The 26,410-nt window shown below is 43.4% G+C and overlaps 4 protein-coding genes across 4 annotated transcripts in view; 3 read left to right on the top strand and 1 right to left on the bottom strand.

The window, feature by feature from the left end:
* The window catches only part of LOC133027869 (SH3 and multiple ankyrin repeat domains protein 1-like), a 31,897-nt gene extending 25,953 nt beyond the window's left edge, over positions 1 to 5,944 (top strand). The window contains 3 exon segments of the mRNA XM_061095011.1: positions 10 to 3,202; positions 3,298 to 4,194; positions 5,710 to 5,944. Of these exon segments, the coding sequence (XP_060950994.1) occupies positions 10 to 3,202; positions 3,298 to 4,194; positions 5,710 to 5,794 (4,175 nt within the window). The 3' untranslated portion in view covers positions 5,795 to 5,944.
* A 2,393-nt stretch (positions 5,945 to 8,337) lies between these two features.
* On the top strand, positions 8,338 to 14,073 carry LOC133027985 (protein kinase C and casein kinase substrate in neurons protein 1-like). The gene is made up of 10 exons (XM_061095175.1): positions 8,338 to 8,409; positions 9,504 to 9,598; positions 9,726 to 9,882; positions 10,140 to 10,375; positions 11,279 to 11,434; positions 11,858 to 12,033; positions 12,150 to 12,270; positions 12,681 to 12,748; positions 12,881 to 12,960; positions 13,470 to 14,073. Exons 2-10 carry the CDS (start codon positions 9,542 to 9,544, stop codon positions 13,580 to 13,582), a joined length of 1,164 nt encoding a protein of 387 aa, XP_060951158.1. The 5' UTR covers positions 8,338 to 8,409; positions 9,504 to 9,541; the 3' UTR covers positions 13,583 to 14,073.
* A 1,391-nt stretch (positions 14,074 to 15,464) lies between these two features.
* Positions 15,465 to 23,369, top strand: LOC133028257 (circularly permutated Ras protein 1-like). Its single transcript, XM_061095453.1, has 20 exons — positions 15,465 to 15,552; positions 16,244 to 16,495; positions 17,317 to 17,492; positions 17,587 to 17,773; positions 17,861 to 17,932; positions 18,039 to 18,112; positions 18,293 to 18,457; positions 18,556 to 18,597; positions 18,701 to 18,790; positions 19,072 to 19,223; positions 19,450 to 19,531; positions 20,011 to 20,141; positions 20,281 to 20,365; positions 20,470 to 20,576; positions 20,955 to 21,082; positions 21,628 to 21,745; positions 22,216 to 22,356; positions 22,963 to 23,056; positions 23,142 to 23,168; positions 23,277 to 23,369. Exons 1-20 carry the CDS (start codon positions 15,465 to 15,467, stop codon positions 23,367 to 23,369), a joined length of 2,304 nt encoding a protein of 767 aa, XP_060951436.1.
* A 1,050-nt stretch (positions 23,370 to 24,419) lies between these two features.
* gjz1 (gap junction protein zeta 1) lies at positions 24,420 to 25,139 on the bottom strand. Its single transcript, XM_061094384.1, has one exon. It carries the CDS (start codon positions 25,137 to 25,139, stop codon positions 24,420 to 24,422), a length of 720 nt encoding a protein of 239 aa, XP_060950367.1.
* Positions 25,140 to 26,410: the final 1,271 nt, after the last annotated feature.

Raw genomic sequence — 26,410 nt, 5'->3', positions numbered from 1 at the left:
TGTGCTCAGGTATAACCGAGGAGGAGAGGCAGTACTTACACCCCCCTGCTATGAAGCTGGCTCGCAGCCTGTCAGTGCCGGGACCGGAGGAAATCCCCCCACCCCCTAACACATCTGCTCCAGAACCACCTTTATCTGCAGGCCCTCATCCTGGGAGAGGGCCTGCTATGCCCATACCCCCTGTATCTCAAGCCCACTACCAGGCCCACTCCCAGCCAGGGCATTCTACTCAAGCTGGCTGGGAGAGGGGAGGCACTGGTGGGATGAACCAGCAGGTCCCTACTCTCAGGAGACAATCGGAGGGGCCGGAGGCATCCAAGAGAGGTGGTGGCAAGATGGGAGGGTTGCGGAGAGGCTATAGCAGCGCTACGCCACCAACAAGCGCTAAACCTAAGGCCCCACAGGCACCGCAGCATCAAGCGCACACGGCCAACCGGGAGCAGGGAGGAGGAGCTGGCAGGGGCGGAGCCAGGAGGGGTGGTCGAGGGGCTCTGATGAAGCAGTCAAAAGTGGAAGACGGGCTGCGACAACAAAGGGGTAAAGGAGGTGCCGCAAAAGAGAAGAGCTCGATCCCCATTCCTACCATTATCGTCAAAGCGCCCTCAACAAGCAGCAGTGGCCGTAGCAGCCAGGGAAGCAGCGTGGAAGCTGATCCCTCCCAGGATGCAGTAGACCACACCTCAGCTGATTCAACCACAGACATCCCCAACACCAGTCTACCATCGCCACTCACCTCCTCACCACCTCAGCCCCCGACATCCTCTCCCTTGCCTTCGTCAACTGTCTCCCCCTCTGTTTCCTCACATCAGAACCTGGAAAACACGGATTACACTTCAATTTTCGGTACAGCCTTTGGGGGAGGAGGGGGAGCTCGCAGGGAAAGAGAACGTTTTCGAGATATGAGAAGAAAGAGCGCTTCTTTCTTCCTGTCATCTGAGGAGGATATTCAAGGAGAGGCAGGAGGAGGAGCAGGAGATGGAGGAGGAGCCCTAGGGGTAAGAATTCAGCCTTTGCAGGGCTCACAAGTGGATGTACCCATGCCTCGACTCCGGCCCTCCAAGTCTATAGACGAGGGCATGTTTTCTGGAGACAACTACGTCAACTATTCCAGCAGCATGCCCCCAGCCTTTGGCCTGCCTGAGTATTCCTCCCCTGTCCTTGGTCAGGATGGACAGCCCAAGTCTGCTCCCTCAGTGTACGGCACCCAGCCAGCTACTACTTTCATCCATCCGCTTACAGGAAAAGTTCTCGATCCTTCATCACCGCTTGGCCTGGCCCTAGCTGCAAGAGAAAGAGCCTTAAAAGATGACCGCCGGACACGCCGAGAGGACAGACACTTTGGTCGGCAGATGTCCACTGTGGGAGCATTCCCAACCCCTGCTCAGACCCCAGCTTCTTCCCTATTTGCGACCCCCACGCAATCGACCTACACTTCACCCGTGTCGCTCCAACTAAGCTCCACCACCACCTCGCCTGCATCTCTGAGCCGGCCACAGTCACCAAGGATATTACGTTTGGGAGGAGGAGGTGGGGATAGGACTGAGAGGGAAAAGGAAGGAGGGCCCAGAGAGGGTCTTCGAGTTCGCTTTTCAGAGGACAGAACCAATCAATACTCAACCCAGTATTACCCACAGAGTCCCAGGGAGAGAGAGAGAGAAAAGGAGCTGTACGACAGCAGACCTGCTTCATCCATGCAGCCTCCTCCACCTCCGGCTCAACCTGCCCCCCGCAGACCGTCCTTTCTGCAGATGGACAGCACTTCAAACACCAGCTACATCCCTCAGTACACTGTCCCCACAGCCCAAGCACACACAGATCAAGCTATTGGAGATGTAAGAGTAGGGTCGGGTGGAGGTCTAGGACTGATGGTCCTCCCTCCACCAGCTCCGTCAATAGACGCAGATGATGAGTTTGTTTTTGCTGATCCCTTGCCCCCTCCAATACAGTTTGCTAATGGTAAAAGAGAGAGAGGCCAGGAGTTCACTCAGCGCCATCAACACCCGAGTCAACACTCTGCTGCTGCTCCTCCACCTGCCCCACCACCTCTTCCATCTCCCAAGCCGTCACATGTTCCCCAGTCCTCTTCCCAGGGTGGTGACTCTGCTGCCTCCAGCCTTACCTCCTATGACAGCGAGGTAGCCAACCTCACACAGTCAGCTCTCTCTCCAGCTTATCCATCCCCTCAGATATTTCCCCCTTCCTCCGCTACTGCCACCACCTCTAATGCTGCTCTGCCTCCATCACTACACAGACCTCAGCCTATGTCCCATTCTCATGCCTATTACAGCGGCGTGAACGACCCCTCAGCAGGTGGCCACACTCTTTCCCAGGACAGAGGTACGGCTCCCCTCACCCCCACCATGACATATGCTACCACGACCATGACAGCCACTGTTGCCGCCACCACTACAACCTCACATGCATCCTCCGACTACAGCATCAGCCTGGCTGGGCCCAAGGCTGGCCTCACCGCCGGGGGCAAAGCTGCAGACCACACTCACCACACCAATATTATATCCAGGAGCGGAGACTGGCAAGACGGTGTGGTGGATTCTGGGATTGAGGAGCTGGACAGTCACAGCAGCAGCGACCACCATTTAGAAATGCTGGGACTAAGTGGTTTGAGAGGAGAGAGGGGAGGGGTTGGAGGAGACGGGCGAGGAGGAGAGATGGAGAAAAGCAGCGAACATCAGGATCCTTGTACAACCTACTCAGGTGGGCAAACATTTGAGGTGCACAGTGCCAAACTGGCAAACCCTGTGTTTCCAAAGATGACTCATTACAAGGAGGGAGGAGGGAGGGGCCAGTCTGTAGCACTACGCAGGCAGAACAGCACCAACCCTGCTCCATTGCAGCTGCACAGACAAAGCAACCTAGAGGACGCCAGGTTAGATGAAGCTCTCCTAGATGAGAGGAAGCTTAAGCAGAGTCGATCCAAAATGGAAGATGGCTTTAGCACAGCTCTGGCCGCCTGCTTAGAAAGACCTATTGACACCCGGTCGGTTGGCTGGGGGGAGGTCGAGGAGCATGAGCAAGGAGTCCAGAGAGGTGGCATGGTCTTGGAGGGCCGCAGGCTGCACTCACCTCTTTCTGGTGTGAAGGCCAGCATCATCACTGAACTAAGCTCCAAGCTGCAACAGTTGAGTACCATGAAGAGCATGGATGACTGGAGCCACACTCCCAAATCACCCACCATGAATAGGTGTGTTTGTTGTCCAAAAAATAACAGTTTTTATATCTGTTTGTATCTGTTAATCTGAATTTAATATTCACAGGTGCATTTTTGTTGTCTTTCAGGTATTCAGCAGATTTTACTGATGCGTATCACAGCCCCCCCACCGGCCGCTCCACCTCACCATTACCCACCTACTCCCCACAGCACCGTCAGATCCTGACACCCAACCTTTCGGCCACCCCTTCTATGTCCCCTACTCCTCAAGTACCAGTTCAGCGCAGCTGGACCCGATCCCCTTCCCCACAGATGCCTACATCTCCGGTTCTTTCCCACCCTCCCCATTCCCCGACCTACTGCCCATACCCAACATCGCCGAAGCATCGCTCCAAGTTCCGTAGACAGACTTTTGATTTCCAGTGCAGTCCCACGAAGGAGATGCGGTCCTCAGTCTCTCGGCGCCGTGCTCCAAGCCCTCTCATCTATAACACAGAGCAACCAAACCCCACTCCGCCTAGGCCCTCCTCGCTCCCCATACTTCCCACTACACCTGTCTACAACAACCCGTTTGACTTTCCCGGGCCCCTTACTCCCCCTTCACCTGGCCTCCCTCTAGGAGACCCCTACCAGGCCTCAACACCTCCATTGTACTCCCCAGCCGGTGTTCCAAGTCAAAATCCCCTACTTGTCTCCCGCTCTCTCTCCCCCACCCACTTTCTCTCTGGAGCCTCCTCCCCAATGCATTTGCCCCTCAGCCCGTCTTGTCTCAACTATCCTCATCTCACCCCTCCTCCACCAGCCAAACCCTTTGCCGTCAAACCCCTGCCCTTCTGGACCAAGTATGACGTTGCAGACTGGCTGGCTTATCTAAACCTGAGTGAACACAGGGAGCGTTTTATAGACAATGAGATTGATGGATCGCATCTGCCTTCGCTCACCAAGGACGACTTCTTGGACCTGGGAGTGACACGCGTGGGACACCGAATGAACATCGAGAGGGCACTGAAGAAACTCACTGACAGGTGAGGGAGGACCACTAGACTCTGGAACACATAGAGGCAACAGGATCAAAAGGTCAAAAAAGGAAGGTGAAGGAAAGTCAAAGTGTCTCATTCCTTCCATAGCTGGACCTTCCCCTTTGTTCATTCGATGCATATAATTTGATAAGTTATTCCATCTTCCCTCCATCCCTTTCTCTCTCTTTATTAATCTGTTTTATCAACCCTATTTAGTCTGCTTCATCTTTATTTCATTTCTGCCCATTCTTATTCTTTGATTTGCCCTCCCTCTCTTCCCAGGCGGCTCTCCTCTCCTTTTCATCTCACTACTTCTCCCCGAGACACAGACTGAGAGAGCGAAGGGGAGAGACTGAACAGTGGACATCAACAGACTGAATTAAGACAATTCTGGACATGTGAGGGGGGGGCTATTTCTAATTTGCTTCACATGTACAGACTATTGTTATGAAACTTGTGGATTTCTGGTCAAGGAAGGGTATGAAGAAATGAAGAGTACACGAAAACAACGCTCTTCAACTGAAAGATTCTGTGAAACTCTTGATGGACAGGCATTTAATTAACACACCGTTTTGTGCTGTAAAAGACAAGTATGCTCACATCGAGTGACGGATGGATTCTCACACCGTCTGCGGCTCAGCAGCACTGAGAAAACTTTGGTCTGTGCTTGAAGAAAAGTTGAAAAGGTGCATCTTAAAGGGTGAACCCCTAGAAAGTGTTGTTTTCTGGTGAAAAGAGAGAAACATTAGAGCCACATCATGACATCATTTTGTAGCTTTAAGTATATGGGTGTGAGTACTGCAGCCAAAGTCAGAATATGAAATAAAGGGGTTTTGTTTGTAAATGATGCTAGAGGAAAATGATAGACAACAATAGTATTCTTTTTATATATATATTTGCCATATACCCCCAAAGGATTCCCCCAGTAGGCTTTGTATGTACGTACTTTGCGAGCACTAAATATATCTTACATGTTAAACTGGATTCACTATTAGTAGAACCATTTGTTTTGTACTAAGTGCTGATCGCAATCATTCATTTCAAACAGGTCAGGGTATTTTAAACTGTTGAATTGAAGGTATGAATAATGAGGGCATACAGATGTTGATACAATGTTGGTAGGAAAAGAGCTGCTATTATTTTCCTAGTCAGTCTATCGAACGGAGAGACAGTATTTGAGAGCAACTGAAACAGGTCTGCATGTCACTTCAAGCTGCAAATCGCTCTTTAGACTTAATGGGTGTTCACGGCCATAGCACAGGTCAAGGGATGGATCCATCCTCTCTGATGCCATAATGTTGAGCGCTCTCTCTCACACAGCAGGTGATCAAAAAGGGCTTTTTACGGCTACTCTGTCTGCCTGACTTCCTCAACCTTCAGCCCCTGTGAGTCCGTGTGTGTCTGATTTTGTGCGTGCGTGTTTGTCGGCCTGCGTCGGTGGCTAAATGCTTCGCCTGACCTACACCCTTTTCGATTTCTAATGCCTTTTCCAAAACATATTTATAACAGTCAGCGAACAAGACTTTTCTCACCAGTTGACAATCCCATGTGTTTCCCTGTTCCACACATAGCCCTTCAAAAAGAAAACACTCTGACCCACTTTTAAAACTAGTTATTTTTTCCAAAGTCAAATCTGTATATGTGTCATAGAGGTGAACATGAACACCCTGCATTTTTTTTTTTTTTAACATGCCAGTTTAGCCGTTCCTTGCAGAGAATTCAACACATCATTTATAGATCTATATGTAATGATGATGATGACAATGATAAAAAATATAGTATAATAAAGATAATATTATTAAGTATTTAATCATTTTAAAGAATCTCTGTCTTCCAGATAGTGTGGACAAATTCTTTGAAGCTTTGTTTGGTTTATGTTTTAATTTTGGGTTTTCAGTCAATGCTTTCTCTACTGCTCTCCGGTGAAGCTGACACGTTATCTAATGTATATTCTCTCTATGTGAGTTTACAAATAGCGACTCTCTTACACGATGGATGCTATTCCAGAGAAGTGAAAGGACTGAGCAGTAGTGTAGAAAGCATAACATGCTATGAATTAAAGAGTATTTTAGGTCTAGCAAAATGCATTATGAATATGACTTCATGCAGTATGAGTGTAAGTATGCAGAGATAAAAAGGTATATATATATAAATTATATATATAAAGTTTTGTTTTAACTAAAACAGTATAAAAGTTGATAGAGATACAACTAAGGTGTTGAAATAAATGCTAAGATAAACTGTGACGCTGCCATGATTCTCATTTCTCCTCGGATTCCCTCTTCTGACAGTTTCACATAATGATCCAATTTACAGTGCTGTGTTTGAACTGAGTCAATTGGCAGCGGCGCGTTTTAGCCCCACGGTCGTTCGGCACAACATTGTTTTCAGGTTCCTGGATTATTTTCCCATCCTGTTCAGTGAGGTAAAAGGCAGAAGAGAGGGGAGCTCGTGGGGAGGGAGAAGATGAGATGGCTTAATTCAAAGCGAGCAGTGGCTACGTTCATGCAGCAAACCGAGAGACGCCTGTAAGGCATGGAGAAGGGTGATAAACAACTTGGAAGACTTTGATATTGTTTTCGAGAGCTGTGGCCAGTTCACTGTTGAAAACTGTAAATACTATTAACTGCGTCCTTGTGTTACTGTAGATGGGGTTTGCTCATAGGTAGTAAAAGTTCAGATATCTGGGTTTGCTCTTCTCGCAGTATGACAGGAAGATAACAACTTCCACTACTCATGTGGGTTTGATTAGGTTTTATTATTTTACTTTTTTTTTTTCATTTATGTTCAGTCACAGGTCATACTGTTTCCATTGAGACAATGTATTTGCTAGAAGCTACAAATGACCCTAACAAGTTAAAGTAGAATCCATCAGGTGGCTCACGCTGCTTTCACACATACACTGAACTCCAGTTTTCATCTTCCTGGAAATTCCCAGAGGGGCTGTTGTTTGCGAGCGCTTATGTCCGAGTTAGTTGCGCCGTAAAATGTCCTGAAGGGGCCCATGTGAGAATACAACAGGAACATTCACAGCCAATGAGTGGGAATGTTGATGTTTCTAAACACATGACGAACGGAAATATACAAATAGATTGAAAAAAAAGAGCTATATACGTAGGAGATGCTCCGAAGTTGATAAAAAACTCAGCCAACACAAGTACAAAAGAAGATTTTTTATCTTGTCAGTTGTGTAACAGTGGTCCCCAAGATACTGTTGGAAGAAGCTGTTGAGATTAGTGGATTTTTGAAAAGTCTAATTTTAAACAGTATTTATTGCAGAGAAGAAATCAAGACCAGATGCCATCAGCAGTAAACACAGTGTAACTCTGAATGACACTGGCAAACATCCAGAAGAGTGCAGATGCAGAATAAGTAAACAGAGAACATATTCCACCCTCTTTGACGGCCTCTCATTCTAGGCCTGACCAGAGAGAGAATGGCAGGTCACCGAGGAGCACGGGGCTAATCTGGCAGTTCATGGGTAACCCCCTGCTGCCACCCACGCCTCTGCTGTCACACACACTCACTAATAAGCTCACATGACTGTGTGCCACACTGACATGATACTGTGACCAGCGGACGGTCAAAATGAAGGTCCAGCATCTCATTAGCACCATATTTAGAGACAGAAGGAGGGTTGGGCAGGGAGGAGAGAAGGAGGGTGGAATCTTCCAGCTGTTTCTTTTTTCTAATAGCACAGTGGAGAAAGTGAGAGGGGTGATTGTCAAAGATAGGAGGGAGACCTGAGCAGCCCGACAGGAGGACGCCAATGAGTTGAAGAAGCAAAGCATGAGATTGAAGTGAGGGCAGACAGGGGAAAGAGGAAGACGGGTTCATCCTGGAATGATTGAGAGCTAGAGTATCACAGCTGACGTGGGAGCAGGGCAAGAAAGGTAAGTTTCCTCCTCCCGAAGCCAATAAGCAGGAGAGGGATTGCCATGAAAATGCATGTTTAATGTTTTTTTTCTCTCCGGTGTGTTTGATTTGTCATTGCGTCTCACGCCCACTTTCAGATCAACAATGTGTGTGTGTGTAACTTTAAGTGCCAGGGGAAAATTGGGTCAGTGAGAGGGGAGAGGGGGAGAGAAGCCTGCGTTGGAGGAGGAGAGACGCACTGGGAGAGGGGGAGACGGACAGAGAAATGAAGGGAAATCCTCTGTAGCCCTTGAACTACAGTAACAAGTGGTCACTTGAGTAATCACTGGTGATTCAGAGAGACATGTAAGTGCCGGTTGCTCACAGGCTTGACTGCTCTGCTGCCTTTTGCTTCTTCTTGGCTTGAGGATAGAAGATTATTTGGCGTTGAAATACTTTGCTGTGGTGATGCAGGCTGAGCGGTGGAGTTCTATCTCAAACCTCTTCTTTCCCCTTTGCGTGGACAACTACAGGAACAGGATAAAGTTTAAAATTAGCAAGGAATCGTGAAAAGACAGTATGAAGAAAAGTTAGCTGAGGGAAAGATGGTCCTACATGACTCTCTGTCATGCTCAGTCTTGTGATGAGGTGTGGTTAGTCACTTTCATATTACTCAGCCAGCAATGTGTGTGTGTGCCTGGACAGAAATAGGCCCCAATGTGATTGCGTGTCTGTGCATGCATTTCCCTGCTTTTATTCAAGATGCCTCTCACCCGCCAACATATCTGCCACATGTGCTTCAATTTACATGCTGCACAAAAAAGAAATGTGTGCTATCCGGACAAGTTATTCCTTTCAAATCCTACATTCGGTTTGGTTTGCCAGATCGGTAAATCTACCCCTGCTGCGCACAGGATCTCTGTATCGAATCGAGTCAGAGCAGGAGACAGTTGGTTCTAATAGGCCTTTATTAGCCAGAGCAAAGGGAAAGATGACCTTTCTATGCTGTTTATTTTGGGAAGGCAACAGGAAGAATGCCAGAGCAGCTGTTCTATTCCTGCTGGCAGATCCCACCCCTGTGAATTCCAGTCTGCCACTGCAGCGACACTCCCCTTACTCACGCAGCGGGTTCGGATGTTCCCATGTACTGTACAGTGTAAATAACACCTCGTCAGAATCTTCTAAGTTGTTATGGCAATAAGCTCAGCAACATCGACACGCACACACACACACACACACAACGCAAGCCATCAGCTGCCAATCATTTCTTATCATAGACGCCTGCCCTACAGAACAGCTCTGTTTGTGAGGAGGCCTGCCGTATCTGCACATTACTCCGCATAGACGTCCAACCTGTTCCATGATAATCAGTGTCACTTGCCTGCCAACAAAAATCCTCTCCTTCCATGCTCGTTATGCATCTTAACCTGTCTGGCAACTCTCTTGTATCACACAAGCAGCTATCGTTTGCTTTCCGAGACAGACACCTTCCCCAAAAATGGCGAGCCTCCCCAAAGAGCCCGCCGAAGATGCCAGGAAACAGAGCTTCTGGATGGTGAGGATTATTTTTATCATTAAAATCGAAGAAAACTACCGCCCTAGGAGCCGCTTGTTAATCCAAAACAGTACCCGTGAGCTTGTGGCTGGCTTGTTACACATGATCTCCGCCTCTCTCCTTGCAGACGGGGAATTATGTGCGCACAGTGCACAGAACTGATCAGTCCTTCCAGGCCTGCAACGACATCGTGGCCTGCTTCACGGAGAGGGCGAAGGTAGAGAAGCAGTACGCCCAGCAGCTCAGCCAGTGGAGCAGCAAGTGGAAGCCCATAGTCGATTCACGTAAGTATGAGAGACCGCATGATTGCTGCACAGCCCTGGTGGCCCAACATCAGAGCACAGGCACTGCCGGGCTCTTTTGATCATCTCAGCTTGCTCTCATCAAGTTCAAATTGCCTCTTTGGTCGCATTAAATGAGTGCATGTGTTGCTTGTTTGAAAAGCTCCAGTGGACAAATGGAGGTCATTATTTCTCTATTGTTTCCATGACTCACCGCTATTGTTTCATTTCTCCATCTGTCTCTTTTTTCACCTCCCCAGGGCCACTTTATGGCTCCCTCATGAGGGCGTGGCAGTGCTTCTTCACCTCCACCGAGCGGCTGTCCACCCTCCACTCCTCCATCTCCCAGTCACTCACCGCTGAGGAGGGGAAACGAGTGAAGACCTGGCAGAAGGAGATCTTTCCCAAAAAACTCTTTTGTGGGTTCAAGGAGAGCTACGACAACAAAACCAGCTTTTCTCGAGCCCAAAAGCCCTGGTCCAAAAAGCTCATAAAGGTCCAAATACAAGTCATTTGCATTGTGTGTGTGTGTGTGTGTGTGTGTGTGTGTGTGTGTGTGTGTGTGTGTGTGTGTGTGTGTGTGTGTGTGTGTGTGTGTGTGTGTGTGTGTGTGTGTGTGTGTGTGTGTGTGTGTGTGTGTGTGTGTGTGTGTGTGTGTGTGTGTGTGACTGTTTGTGTGTGTGACTGTTTGTGTGTGCATGCTAGTAATGGTTGTCATAAGTAGCAATTATTATAGTTCTGACTATAGGTAATGGTCTTCATTAGCAAAATAAGATATTTCAGCTTTTTCAAAGAAGTGGATTACTTTGTAATTAATTAATTTCAAACAAAGTAATGATTTAATTACAAAAGTAAGATAAAATAAATCCAACATAAGTTAATCCGACCACCTGCTAGCTTAATTTTTACCGTACAAACATGAGTGGTAATAATCTTCTCTAGGAACTTTCAGCAAGAAATCAATTTACCAATAATGTCTATCCTCAATATATATATATATTTCTATATTTAAAGTACATGCAGCTTGAACTTACATAAACATTTTGTTTATAAAATCATCAAAAGAAGCAAACTTAACTTTTACTTGTAATTTTGAAAAAAAGATTAATTAAATAAAATGTGTGCATAAATGAGATGTTGCAGTGTTACATGGAGTGATGCAATGGACTGTTTCTGTGCAGACACTGAATATTAAGATAACAGACGTTATATATATATATTAATATATAAATGGTAATTAGTGAGCTTTATAAGCTAATTGCCAGATGTTGCATATATACCGACGAGAGCGCTATCAATCTTTCCACTTTCCACAACAATAACAACAATTCAGCACATTTCCCATAATGTCAGACCCCTGACTAATGTAAATATCTATATGTGCATGTTTATTCAACAGCTGGAGAAGGTCCGAGTCGCATACCATAAGTCGTGTCAGAGGGAGCAAGCAGCGGTGGAGAAAGAAAAACAAGCAAATGAAAACACAGAGATGAGTCCGGAGAAAAAGCAGAAGATCACAGAGGCCAGAGAAAAGGCCAGAGAGGAGAAGGAGCAGGTGAGGGGAGACGTTCACGCACTTCACCGTCTCACTCCCAGTTAGCCATGCATGTTCAATTAAGAATTAATTCACACCACATTTCCATTTAAATCACACGTCCGGATTCACCGGGAGATCAACATGTTGCATTCCAGGAAAGATTCGCTGGCTGCATGTTGCCATATTTATTCAGTTCAGGAACTAGCAACTCCAAACACAAGCCCCAGCCTTAGATATCTGTTCCAGGCATTTTCCTTGTATGGAGATGTGTTATTGTTACTCTGCTCAGTGTTTATGGAGACCAGCATGGGAACAGGGAAGCGCACCCGATGATTTATACTTTTTAGATCCCACTCCATTTAAGAAACACAGGGGATGTTGTTCCTGAGGGAGAGTATGGCGACCTCTCATCTGAAGACTGTTCCTCTGACCTGCCCGCAGAATAAAGAGTGCTACGAGAAAATGCTGGAAGATGTGACGTCCTACACGCCTCGCTACATGGAGGAGATGGAGGCCATTTTTGAACAGTCGCAGGAGGAGGAGAAGAAGAGGATCGACTTTCTGAAGGAGGCTTTCCTCTCCATCCACAGGCACCTGGACGTCACCAACAATGAGAGGTGAGCAGGCGTCCATCAGAGGCCTGGGTGCTTGTAAAGCTAGCAGATTGATGGGTTCATACATTCAAGTGCTTATTGTGTCGTGATAAACATCCAGCTCCATGTCCCTGTGTCAGTGTGAAGGCGGTCTACAGTGAGCTCCATCAAACTCTGATGTCCATCGATGACCAGGATGATCTCAAATGGTGGAAGAACAACCGAGGCCCCGGCATGCCCACTGACTGGCCGAAGATTGAGGTGTGGTACAAAGTTACACTGCAAACCAGAGGAGAAAACTATGTACATGTGCAGAAAAACACAATTAAAAAAACAAAACAATAGAATTATACGTACATAAGACTTCCTGAAGCAGATAAACACCAGAAACTGAAGGTGAGGATATCAAATCAGATCAGAAACATTTCAGTGTTTTTCTAATTCTCACCTCAGTTAAAGAAAAACATGCTCTTACACATGAACTATAACCCATTAAAACAAACTCTCTCCTTGGAAAAGTAACATTTTGTACATGAATGTACATTTTCACAAAGGCATGATAGTATTTATAAATCTCTCAGACCTAAAATAAAATTTAACTTGATTTGTGTGAAGATTCTACATAACCAGAGTGTCAAAACCTTTAAAACTCAAACTTGTATCTTTGTCAGGAATGGGTCCCACCAGTAAAAAAGTTAAACAGAAAGAAAAGAGACCAGAAAAGAAAAGAGGGCCAACCGTAAGTAATACTTTTCACATATAGGCTTTAGTAACTATGTAACTATAGTAAATTCTAAATATTTTTGAAATCCCAGAGATGACTTCTGGTCTGTTTTTTCACCAATTAAATGTCTGTGTCTTCTGCTGTTAGTGTGATGATCGGGGGTGTGAAGGTGCGAGCTGTGTACGACTATGTGGGAGAGGAGGGCGATGAGCTGTCCTTTAAAGCAGGTGATGCAAAGTGTTATATTCACAACATCTAAATACATTGTGTTCTACAGTCCTTTTCATGTTAAAGCTACAGTCAGCAAGGATATATATATAATACTGATGTTACATAAATATGTATCTGTTATGGGAAAATTATGTGAAGTGTCCTCGTGGAGCTATAAAGGATGAAATCAACTTTCAGGATGATGTTTTATGAGTAAATAGATGTTTTACATACACAGGATATACATCATATAACACATAAATACTATCTTAATCATGCAGATGGCCACAAATCTACAGCACTAAACATAAGTGTTGTGGCTGTAATATCATTTGCATTTGGCAGAGACAAAAACAACTATCATTGTGTTGCATTTATTGAGATATTTTAAAAATGTACATGCATTTTTAATACTTTCATGTATGAATGCTAAAGTTCTGAAATCCAAAGAGTGTTGAGTGAGACCATTAACAGAATCAGGGCTATGGATTTCAACCAACCAACGTTTTATTTGCTCTGCCCTCAGGTGAAGTGTTCCTTAAGGTTGAAGAGGAGGATGACCAGGGCTGGTGTCGAGGGGTGCTGAGCGGGGGGAAGGAGGGCTTCTACCCGGCCAATTACGTTGAAGTTGCCGAGTGAAATCTCACCGTCGGAAAGTTTCTGTCCTAAAGTTATTTCTCACAAAGAGTCATTTTTTAAAACCTTCTAAAAAATAACAACTTTTTTCATTTGATATCTGAGATGCTTGTGACTCTGAGCTACGTCAGATGTAATCTGTTCCCAGCTCTTTTTGAACTGTCAATTTTAAGGCCTTAATATTCTAACCTAGTTAGTTTGAGTACTTCCTCAACATGAATTAACTTATGAATGATTAGTATGTAATGTTTGAGTTGTGTGTCTGTGTGTGAGTGTGTTTGTGTGTTTACATGCGCATGTGCACATTCAAATGAAACAAAAGAGAAGGAGAGAGGATATTTATTTACTGCCATTATGTCTGGGTAATAGGTCACTGTAATGAAGATAACTCATAATTATACACGAGGTTTACGGTCATAAGTGCACACAAGGTTAATGTTTACTCAACACGTATGATGTATAAACCAAAGCACACAGATGTTTGACTGAGGAGAATGGATTTTCACAATAAAAGCCTATTTGTTTTGCCTGTGATCCATCTTATTGACACAATGTTTTTTTTTCTTGCAATGCAAGCAGTGTGGTTTCAGGGATGGAGATGTTGGCTGGACAATTCACATCTTTGCTTAGGGTTGAAATATCCCTCTGCCAACAAGACAACCTATTATATCAATACTTTGGTTTATGGCCAAATCCCTGCAAAACTGATTTTCATCCGACATTACTCCAGAGATGTTAGCATGGCTTCTCACCTCTTTACAATTTGTATACATTAAGACAGAGCTGACAGAAGACTTAATAGTAGAAGCAAAAACCTACATGTACAGGATCAACATATCACTTTCAAATTATTCTCTAAAGTCTGTGAAGTGGTTTTCATGTTAATAGATATATCATGACGTTTGAAGTCCCTGCACATACACATCGATATAGTTCCATGAATCAAACATCTGCACAAATACTGAAAGAAAATAAAAACAAGAACAAAAAGGGTTTTATAAAAGAATTGTCATTTGGGGTAAAATACATTGTTTAATTTAAGAGTGCAACTCCTCTGTCCTCAAATCGTCCAGCATACAGAGGTCTTCTATAGAAAATTATATTATATTACGAGCACTCTCTTCCAAATTGACTTAAATACTTCCATATTTCAGTAGCAGTAAGGGTATAGATTATGTCCTTTATCTTTGTACATAGAAGAATTTCAGTGTCATCAATGTAGGTCGTTGTTTTCATCTGAAAGACTTAAACCCTTGACATCTTCCTGCCCTGTTTTCCAGATTTGCCTCATCCACCCATTGTATTCACATTCATGAATGTTTAACTCTTGTCTTGCAATAAATCTGTGACTAACCACCCAACCTCTCACACACACACCCATACACACACACACACACACACACACTCCGCTCTACAGTATCTTTAGTTAGAAAGAAAACCGGTTGGACAACACCTCTCCGGCTCAAACAATGAGTGACAGGACGTCACACAGGAGTTGAAACATTTGTAAGACCTGGGAGAGTTTCTTGTTTATGGTTGCACTGTACCCTCAGCGTTCAAAGGACTCTCCTCGTGTGTGAGTATACAATATATACAATATATCACTTCTTTAAGAGAACTGGTTCATTTTATATCACATAAAGACGTTGGATGCATTGTCTAGATTGTGTTTCTTTAATGAGACTGCTTCTTAAAAGCTGTATCAATATCCACATGCTCCCCATGGAAAATCCTTCTGTTATTGCTTTGATTACTTTGATAGCTTTGGCTTGGATTGGATAATTACCTTTGTTATGAGTTGAAGTTGTTACCGTACATTATTTGTTGTTGTTATTACGTGTTGTGTCAATTATTGTCCTTTCTCTCACACACAGGCAGATCCACAATGGAATTTGCTTGTGGGTTTGTTTATGTCCCGCCAGTGACTCAGATGGACGGCCAAAGATCCAACAGCAATGTGATTAAACGTTCAGGTATGAACTCTTTCAACTCGTATAAAAGAAAAAATACCAAACACAGTTTAACTTGTCTTAACACACTCATGTGACATTTTTGGCTCCTAGTTGCTCCAAAGTGATAGTTTCCTGGTTTGTGATCTGCGGACAGATGTATTCCGTAGCTTCACTGGAGTTTGACACCAGAAAAGTATTACAGCTGAAACATGAACAGGAAACATTGGATTCTAACTTCGTTCTGAAAGACCTTCTATGAAGAAATCCATTTAAGAGGAAAAGAGCTTTCAACTCTGCTGTGTCTGTCGCTGATTTATTTCTCCTGCTGTCAGCTCCATTCTCTGACAGATATCAAAAGGCAATCTGGGAAATGTAGGAAATCATTGTCTAGAGTATGAATTGAGAGAAAGATACAGTTTAAAGGCAAGAACATCAAAGACTGATGGTAAGCATGTAAAAGTATCTACAGGTGGATTTTCCCTTGCTTCCTTTCTCGAAAGCTGCCTGAGTGACTGGTTGGTCAGGTACTGTCATGTGTAATGTAACCAGTGACACAGACAAACAGGAGACACTCCTTTCAGATTTCTTGCTCAGAATTGAATGGGTCACATTTTCTCACAGAGGAAGTTATTTTGTCTGTGATGCACATTTCTCCTGCAGGAAACTGTTCAGCATTAACTGCCGTTGTATACGTTTTTTCTTTGTCTTTCAGCTCTACTCCCTCCTTGTAACCACGTTCGTCCTCGGATGCCCCCCCCTCCTCCTCCAACAAACTCTGCAGAATCCAAATCGCCAAAATTCCCCACAACTACCTCCAAGATCTTTGAGCAGTTGGAGAAGAGCTTACTGAAAAAGGTTGTGAAGCCCAGTGTCTTCTATGAAAACGAAGAATTTCACAATAAAACTGAGGCTGCCATATCCGTCAATACAACAGGCCAGCAGACGGCATCTCGTCAAAGGGCAGGTACAGTGAATGTGGAAAAATGTATTCGGAATTCTTTGGCTGAGCACAGTCAGCTTAACACCATGGCTGCGGTTGATATCTTAAAGGAGTAATTCACCCCAAAATTCAGTGTTATCCATGGCTGCCAAACACGTTAGTCGCTACTGTTACACTTATTTAAAGTTATTATTTCATTTCATTTTCAGAAAGGTCTTGCTCACTTTCAGCATTACATATATATATATATATATATCAGACCTAGAAGAGCCTTGCGCTAGAAAAGCTCCATTACTTTCCATACACAAGATAATCCATGAGGTCCCAACCCACAACACTTCTATGAAAGGCCTCCAACGGCAACCTGAATAGAACTGCTGCTTTGCTTTCAGATGCAGAAAATATCCTTTAGATTTGAGGAACTTCTGATGTGTCCGACCTACAATAAGTGCAGGGACTTCCTCTGTGATGTGCATACTAATATAAACAATGAACTTTGAAGTCAAGGGTGAAAATGTGACTTTTAGTCTGAATGTTTGACTGTAGCAGAATGCAAAAGTTGTATTGAATAACGTTTTCTCTTCATAAAGGGTCACTTAACCTAGATAGATAGATAGATAGATAGATAGATAGATAGATAGATAGATAGATAGATAGATAGATAGATAGATAGATAGATAGATAGATAGATAGATAGATAGATAGATAGATAGATTGATAGATAGATTGATTGATACAATATAGATATAGATACATAGATACATTGTTACATAGATACGTGGATACATACATAGATTGGTCGATCAATCCATTCCTAACTGCCTGCTCCTGTCTCCTTCACCCAGCCCTTCTTCCACCCCACATGAAACCTGCAGACAACAGCCAGTCCCCTCCTGACAGCCAGCCACTCAACAGCAATCAGACATTTGTCTATGACCTGCCAATTAAAGAGCTAGATTTAAACACCCAGCCCTGGGATCCAGACTACTCTTACAGTATACCAGAAGGCACTAGGGGTGAGGTGAAGCTGCCAGACAATACTCCCACTGTGGCGGGTCCGACACCAGGTGAGCATCTTTGTTTTTCCTAATTGTACCTAGATTTAACTAATTTAGGGAAGGGTTACATCATTTTCATTTTCTCTGCTCTCATCTCAAACCCAAGCCCCAGCCCTTCCACCAAGACCTTCATTCATGAAGTCGATGCCAGAGTACCTGGTGCTGATACCCTCGTCAAGCTCATCTCCTTCATCCTCTCAGAAATCCCCCTCACCTTCATCACTTTCCCACTCTGATGGTAAGGGTAAATAAAACAGCACCTTTCAAGCTGTGAATAGGCTAGATTAACACAAAACGCTGATTTTGAATGCTTCCCCCTCAGGATCAGCAGATAAGGAGCCTCTTCCCGGGAATCCCAACGTTGTCCTAGTCAGTTTAGGGAAATTACTCTCGGAGGAAAGAGGTCAGTAAACTTTTATCATCGCCATAAAACCTTCCTGAGTGGCCCTTTAGTTTCATTTTCAGTATTATTATCTGTAATGATGACAATGATGTCTGCATAATTCCAGTGCAGCCCATTGTAGGTAAACCTACCTCCTGCTCCCAGTGTGGCTCTGTGCTGGACTCCTGCTATTACAACGTGGTAAGACCAATAGTCATTGATTTCAAATGTGAAGAACAAGTGTAAATCTCCCTGTAATCACTTCGAGCATAAGCGTTATTGATCCTAACATAATAAATAATTGGGTTTTAATTGGGACTGATGTGGGCCTGTTTTGACAGTGGGCTCAGTTAATGTTTCTCACTTTGTGCCGAACTGCAGGTTAATAAGTGTCACTTCTGTGGAACCTGCGAGTCGACCAGCCCTCCCAGTATAGCTCCCTGCATTAACTTCCTCCTCAACCCGGATGAAAAGCCCCTGTGCGCTGCTGACGCTCTGCTGCTCTTCTGCATCGACACCTCAGGCTCCATGAGCATCACCTCCCAGGTAAAGTCACAGACCTGACATGGCCGCTGTTTATTCTTGGCCGACATTCACAAATACAACATGTTATGTCTTCAACTGATCAGATTCTAATTTCTAAGGTGTCAGTAGGTGATGAGCTCGTCCATCGATCCCGTCTCCAGGTGAAATTTCCCACATTTCTAAAAAGTGTAATGTCAAAATAATTGTCCAGAAATGAAATCAAGATGTTTCTGGTGAATTAAAAAATGATTGTGTTCAAAACAGTTTGTGCAGGAAGCTGTGATACAGTGTGTTCAGAGACTAAGTGAACAGCGACCAGATGTAAGAGTGGGGCTCATCACCTTCAACCATCAGGTACACACTGTTTCCCCCTGATAGCTCTCGTGTTGTTACGGTATATGTTGTATACCAATCTCTCAGGTTTATCTCCTGTTTATATATCATCATTTTCTTGTTCTAACTGTTTCTGTATTTCCGTAAGTCACCGCCTCTTCTCTCTCATTCGATATCAGCGAAATGGAATTTCTTCAGTCTTCGGCTCTATCAGGCAGCATCATTGTGATCTGGAAAAACACTTTGAATAATATGTTTTATTGCTGTTGCTTTTGTTTATGCCCTGATGTTTGTATTGCCAGGTTACGATGCATGGTCATGATAACGTCACATCACGTTTCCTGAGCGGAGATGAGTTGATTGACAGCGACTGTCTGAAAGATGCTGCAGCCAGTTTCCCCAGTCCACCTCCACTCTCGCAGACCAAGGACTTCTTACAGGAACAAGTTATGGGGTATATATATATTGTGTTTGTTTGTATGTTTGTGTGTGTGTGTGTGTGTGTGTGTGTGTGTGTGTGTGTGTGTGTGTGTGTGTGTGTGTGTGTGTGTGTGTGTGTGTGTGTGTGTGTGTGTGTGTGTGTGTGTGTGTGTGTGTGTGTGTATGTATGTTCATATGATGATACCTGTTTTATGTTCAAATAACAAAAATATCACCATATTCTGTTCTTTTTTTTAAAGATTATCTGAAAGTGGGACCACAGCTCTGGGTCCAGCTGCTCTCCTGGCAATTGCAATGGCCTCCAGACAGCCAGGGTCCAATGTAGGTTTGGCTTTTCAATGTTTTTTCAATTTTATTATATGTACATAAGACTTTATTTATTTATTTATATATTAAAACCTAGTTATACTGATTTATACTAAGCCCAGTGGTTCCTAAACTAGGGGGTTAACTCTGTTTTTAAAAGTGTTTGGTCATACTGATTCAACAAAGCTCTTGCACACCTTCAAGTTTCGATGTGCAGATGCTTAAACATTGTTGAGTGAAAAGCACCCAGGAATCACTCAAAGTGTATTAAGCATTGCAGGTTGACCCTGATGTACAGCCACTTTATTTCCCCTGCATTGAACAGGCCTGTATAGATCTCTATTTATCTTATCAGAGGTTCATATTTTCTTTTAATTCTGCCCTTTGAACTAGATGCACTGTGACAAACACAGTTTTGATATGGTCCTAGAGCAATTATATGTCACTTCTTCGTTTTTCTATTTTCTAAAAACAATAAACTCCTGATCTTGAAGGTCATTGTCTGTACAGATGGGAAGGCCAACACAGAGTTAGGAAATCTGGAGGCGGAGGACAATGATGCCCACAGCCTCCTCTCATCCACCATCTTCTACCAGGAGCTGGGGGAGTACGCCGCTAAGCAGGGGTCTGTACCCATCTCTAAATCCATAGCAAGAATGGAAATGTGCGATCAAGCATATTACACAACGAGTGGATGTGCAGATGCAGCCCAGTTAAACTTCTCAGTGATGAAGATGATGCTGAAATATGCTTCTTCCAATTAGTGTGACGGTGTCTGTGCTGTCCATAGAGGGAACAGACTGCAGGCTGGATGAGCTGGGACGACTCGCCGACCGCACTGGCGGAAAAGTAAGTGACCTGAAGAAACCTGCGTCGCACGAGATCCGTCGCTATTTTGTACAAATCAAGTCTTGCATTTCTAATGTCCTTGTGTTTCTGCTCTTTTCCTCCAGGTGGTGATATCAAGTCCAAACCGGCTGCACCCAGAGTTCGAACAGATCATTGACAACAGGACCACAGCTACACACTGTACTGTCACATTACTGCTGCCCAAATCCCTGTAAGAGCTGCACCGTGTTTCAATATAACTAAGTAGAATGGCACTCAGTGTGCATTCCTCCGCAAAGAACCAGCAGTCCCGTCAAATTCAAACAATGTGTACCAATCCACGCTAAAACTTAACAGGGCTCTTTCCTGAGCCATACTGCATCCTTCTACCAGGTTTTATGGCCATGAAGTAGTTTTTCTTACAGACAAACAAATATACAAACCAACCAACAAACAAACTGACAAAAGTGAAAACATAACCTCCTTGCCAGAGCTAAACATTCCTCAGGAATTGGTCTAGATATTTGGCACATGAAAGCATTTGGGAGCACTTTGAATTACATTACTAACAAGGTCCTGCAGGATTGACGGATGTTCTTCTTCGCTGCAGACGAATGAAAGGAGAGAAGGAGTCTGGACACAGAGTGATCAGAGAGGTAGGGAATGTGGCCCCGGATACAGAGATCACATTCCAGTTTGGAGTCAACGAGCTGGACACAGAAGGTGAGAAAGGAAACGGTCTGTCACCACTTACAGACAGATTTTGAGTTTTTTACTTTTTCTAGTTGCAGATCTAACGCTTTCCTCAGGATTGTCACAGGTTGTGTTGTGATGTGTGCGCTGCCAGGTCTTGCAGAAGCTGATTGCTGTTGCAACACTGTGAGGGAGCCAGAGTCTCTGACAAACAAAAGCTAACCAGGCCAAAAAAGCTGCCATAATGAATAACAGAAGAAAACCAAGTTGGGCCAATTGTGGTCAGAGAGGGATTTGGATGCACATGTTACAACCTGTTATTTCTCTAAAAAGAAAAAGACAATTCCATTAATGAAGATTTAACCTTTGATCACCAAAATCTATTCAATTTATCCTTGAGTTGATCTGAACATTTTTAGCAAAAATTGAAGAAATTCTCTCCATGCGGTCTTGAGATATTATGTTCAAAATTATGGGACATATAGATGGACGGAAAACACGCCTCCAGCAAATGGCTGTCGCAGGCATGGAGTCTTAAAACACAATGAACCCTCTGGACTGATATCTGTGTTCTGTCTGCTTCCTCTCAGCGTCGGCTCCAGCCCCTGGAAGCCATGTGTGCATCCAGCTGCTCATCAGGTACCGGCAGAGGAACGGAGAGAGGATGCTCCGGGTGATAACTGCAAACCGAGATGTTACTGATGACAGGTGATGATGCTGTTTCTATAACCGCGGCGCTTCACGCACTCGCACTTACAAACACACACTGCTGCTGCACTGAGCTCTCTGCATACTTGAGGCGTCGGGGGTTTAAAGTCTTTATCTTTTGATACCTCTCATCTACAAGCCTCCCTCAGGACAATAGTTGATTGGATGTGTTATTTCACGACAATCTCGGAGAACCTTTGGGCAAAGCCGCTTTGAATATCCAATGAGAGTGGCTGTTGCTCAGATACCGGGGCCTTCTCATCCTGAAGAAATGTGTAAATCATATTTCTTATCAATTCTAACATTGAGTCCCCCAGTAAATTAACCTCTCAACCCAGTCTGTCTCCGTCATATCCTCGTCCTAGCGGATACAAAGCAGTGTGTGTGTTTGCACTGTGATACAATGGCAAGGCTGAAGCTGTAAACGCTGGGAAGCACCCTCATGACCAAAGTGTGACCGTCCTTCGCAGCTCGGCGGCCCTGTCCTCCCTGTCTCTGGCCATCATTCAGCTCAACTCGTCGCAGGCCAGCGCCGCCCTGGCTGTCAGAGGCCGCATCCAGGACGCCAGGAGGGAAGGGGAGCTGCAGAGGAAGCTGATAGAGAGAGCCATGTGAGTTACAGAGGGGGGGTACTGTGTGAGCAGATACATTATACTGAGATCTGACAACTGGTTTTAAATGAGGTCTGTTTCTATGTCCATGTATACCTACAAATTAGAAAATATAAGAGAGGTAAAAAAATCAACAGAAAAATCTTATTGTGTAGGTTTAAAAGGGGGCGAGTGTAAAATCTGGTTTAGTTGCACAGTAGAAATTGTACAAATTAATCTTATTCTGAAGAACTATTGTTGTTGTTTATAGATAACAACCTTAAGCCCTGTGTCCAAGTAGGTTTTTGAACTTACAAGGAATGTTCTATGGTGTTGGGTGTCCAACCAACATTAGGTAGAAAAATAAGCAGAAATATAAAGTTAACTTAGAAGCAATTACTATAGAACAAAAATTCTACCAAAAAATAAATAATCAAGAAATAAAGGTAAACAATGTTTAATAAATGTGTACAAAATGTAAGTGTTAGATTGCAAAGATATAAGTTTAAGCCTGTTTCCCCATTAATTTTGTTTGCCTTTTTGCAATAAACTCCTTGCATTCTTTTTATGAGAGTGTGTTACAGTGTTTCCCAGGCTGTGCAGCTCATGTGCTGTTTATGTTTGCAGTGAATATAATCACAGTGCCCAGGACCAACAGACTTACCAAGAATGGGTTATAACCATGGAGCCGATATACAACAACATTCATAGCTTGACACGGGTGAGTTTACACTGCACATTTATTTGATTCAGTGCTTCACATTAATCAAAACCACCAAACTTAAATTATTATTTCCCCCCTCCAGAGACAATCAGTCATCTCAGACTCACAGGTAACACAATGTCCTTATACTGTCCTTACACTGCGTAGTACTAAAATACTGCATTGCCCATTTTGCTTAATCTTTTTTCTGATAATTTTCCACTTCTTCACCTGTCAGCAGTCTCTAACAGACGCTGGAGCAGCGCTGCTCTACACCATGAAGCACAGCAACAGGAAGTCCATCTCACTGAAGAACAAAGATAAACTCTAGTTGCTACACTTTTTTTTACCTTGTTGGAGGCAACTTAAGTCATGAGCGACAGGGATGAATACAACTGCTGTTTGACTTTGTCTGACTGTATAAATATCCTTTAAATATTATACAATGTAAATGGATCACTGTATATCGGCTGAAAACATGCTCATCTGTGTCAAAAACATTAATTTTTCTGTAAGATTTCTCATATTTTCTGTCCACGTTGCACATACAAACTGCTGAGGCAGTGCACAGTGTATTTGACACATTCCCGGCGACAGTTAGAGCTTTTGTGTTGACAAAAAAACAACCTGACTCAGAAACACATCATGCAGCTCACACCCAGGTCCCCTGGTTTCAGCAAAATGCATCTCACAGCGTCCAACCCTGATTGTGATGATTATTTAATTGTGTTGTAATACATGTGATTTGTTTCCACCAAATTGGATCATGCAACCAAACTTAATAACACAAGAGCAGCTGAGGATCATTAAAAGGCAAGTTTATTTATGAGGGACATTTCCCAGGACACAGAGGATCATCAAAATGTTTCACATGAAAACACAAAATAAGAACAGACCTAAAAGACTAAGAACTGTCAGGTCTGTAAAGAATTAAAACATTCAAATTCATACAATGTCACAGTTAAAATTAAAAGTGTCAGGTGAACAAAAATGATATAACGTGTTTGGGGATCATCTAAGAGCTTCATTCCACTTTGCAAGTCAACGCAGCATTATCATGTTCTGTTTAACTTCTACAGGAACATGAGCTGAGAGGTCTGAAGGGTTCATATTATGGAAGCAAGTGTTTTAATTTGTCCATAAACCATTAACTGTTTAATAGACAAGTAGGAACATTCATCCATCATCTTTACTGCTTCACCTTTAAGGGTCAAGAGGAGGCTCATGGAGGAAATGTGTTTTTCTAGATCTTAATAAGATATGTGGCTTGTTTTGTAGTTGAATTGAAGTGGGAAATGGAATTAAGTCAGTTATAACTTAAGAAAGAGAATTCTTGTTGTTGTTGTCATAATGTTACAAGGGAAAAATACTGTGTCGGTGTTTAAAAGCGGCAAAGATATCGAACAATGGCATAGATGCAAAATAATGTTGAACAAACCACAATCATGCCTGAAATGGAAGCTAAAGCGTAGATCGACATGCGTTTCTCTGGAGCGGCCCTCACAACACACACACGTGACTGAGAGCAAGTGTCTGTGGAACATTTGAACGGACCATTATCCAGAGCCGGCAGGTTCCAACCCAACAGAACAAAGATAAACCAGGACTCAATCAGAATACGCAGAATGATGCTGAGCAGGTAGAAGCCCACTGTGCCTCTGTCTCTACGGAGATTAATCACCATCTTCCCTGTGGTGTCCTCGGTGCCTTTGGTCCCGACTTGAGCCTCCTCGGTTCCCTGGCCCGCCAGCTCCAGGTCTGCCTTCACCTTGCAGCTCCTCTTCACGGCCCGGGAGCGCAGGTGAGAGGTGAACAGCTCCATGATCATGACGGAGAGGATGACCAGGACAAACAGGAAGTTCCAGGCCGACACCATGGGTTTGTGGAAGAGTCTGTTGAAGCAGGCTTTGGTGCAGAGGCTGTCCCCGGTGCCGTTGCAGGTGAAGTCCGAGTCCATCTTGTGGAAGGGCAGTTCAGCCAGGAAGAGGATCACCACGCGGATGCACAGGAAGCCAAACCACACCGAGCGGCCTGTGTAGTTGGTGGTGGCATCCACTGCTGTCCGCAGGATGGGGATGAGGCCTGTTACTAATGCTGCCATCGTCACCACTGGTTCTTGTTTGGAATCTAAGAGTGGAAAGGTTGGAACAAAAGAGAACACTATGCTAAAAATTGGGATTGCATACATACTGTGATGTAATTGATCACGAGTTTGAGGTACTTGTACTTTTCACTTGTATTCTATATTTAAATTTCTTACCATTTCAAAAGGAAACATTTATTTTTATTTTACATAAGGGACTGGATCTGTGACTGGGTTTCAGACTCTGCCCGAGTACTTGGTGAAAGAAGAGGGACTGTAAGCTGTTTGATTTTTGGTTCCACAAACATTTAGACTGTTGCCTTTAATCTTTTGTGACAGTGGGTCTTATTTAGAAAAAAAATCGTATTATAATTCAAAATAACTTCCTTCAAAAATGTCAAAATAGATTCCCCCACAATTCATTTCACTGCTCTGTCACTGTTTTGTATTGCCATGATATTTGTAAGTTGTTACATATGATGTTCATATTTTAAAATATATGCGCTACTATAATTAGCTGTTTAAGGAATTGTCTTATCTGTTGTAATCTCATAAAAAAGTGGTGTTGCAAACATGCAGTAAATGCTGATTACCGTAAATTGTTGTGATTTCTGGTAAACATGTTTTTTATAATACATTTTAATCATATAGCTTATCTGACATTTTTTACATTCTGTATATTTCCATCTTATAAACATAATTTCTTTTACTGTATAAGATATTTGTAATCACTGTCATCTGATATTATATTAAGTGTCAAGTAAAAAAAAAAAAAAAAGAGTGGAATTCCTGAATATTAAATCAGTGGAATTAAGTTTTTATACCAATAAAAAATGTGTCCTGTGCAAATACTAGTTTTATTTATTGTATCCAAATTGCATTCATTTGACAATTTGGTTACAACATCATTCTAGGATCGAAATGTTTATGAAATACAGAAGATTTCTAAAGATTAAACCAATGGTGACAAACATTTTAGCATAGGACCATGTGGAAAAACAATAGTGTATGTGACCTCTTGTAACATATGAGAAGTCAAGTTATTAACAGCTCAGAAAAAAAGCCTAAACCCTTTATAGCCTTCAGATTTTTATTATTTCCTGCTTTGTTAATCATTTCATAATTCATTTCTATATATTTTCTGAAATTAAAATTCTGAATTTCAAGTTTAAAGTTTATATTAGCTGAGAAAAATAGTTTCTTCACAATCATAGAACTTACAATACGAATTTTTTTTCACTTCTCGTCTGAATAATAGGTTGCAGTACACACACACTCACACAAAAGCT

The sequence above is a fragment of the Limanda limanda genome, chromosome 21 (assembly GCF_963576545.1).
Source record: "Limanda limanda chromosome 21, fLimLim1.1, whole genome shotgun sequence".
NCBI lineage: Eukaryota > Metazoa > Chordata > Actinopteri > Pleuronectiformes > Pleuronectidae > Limanda > Limanda limanda.
The sequence above is the reverse complement of the archived record's forward strand: the minus strand, read 5'-3'. Positions and strand labels throughout refer to the sequence as shown.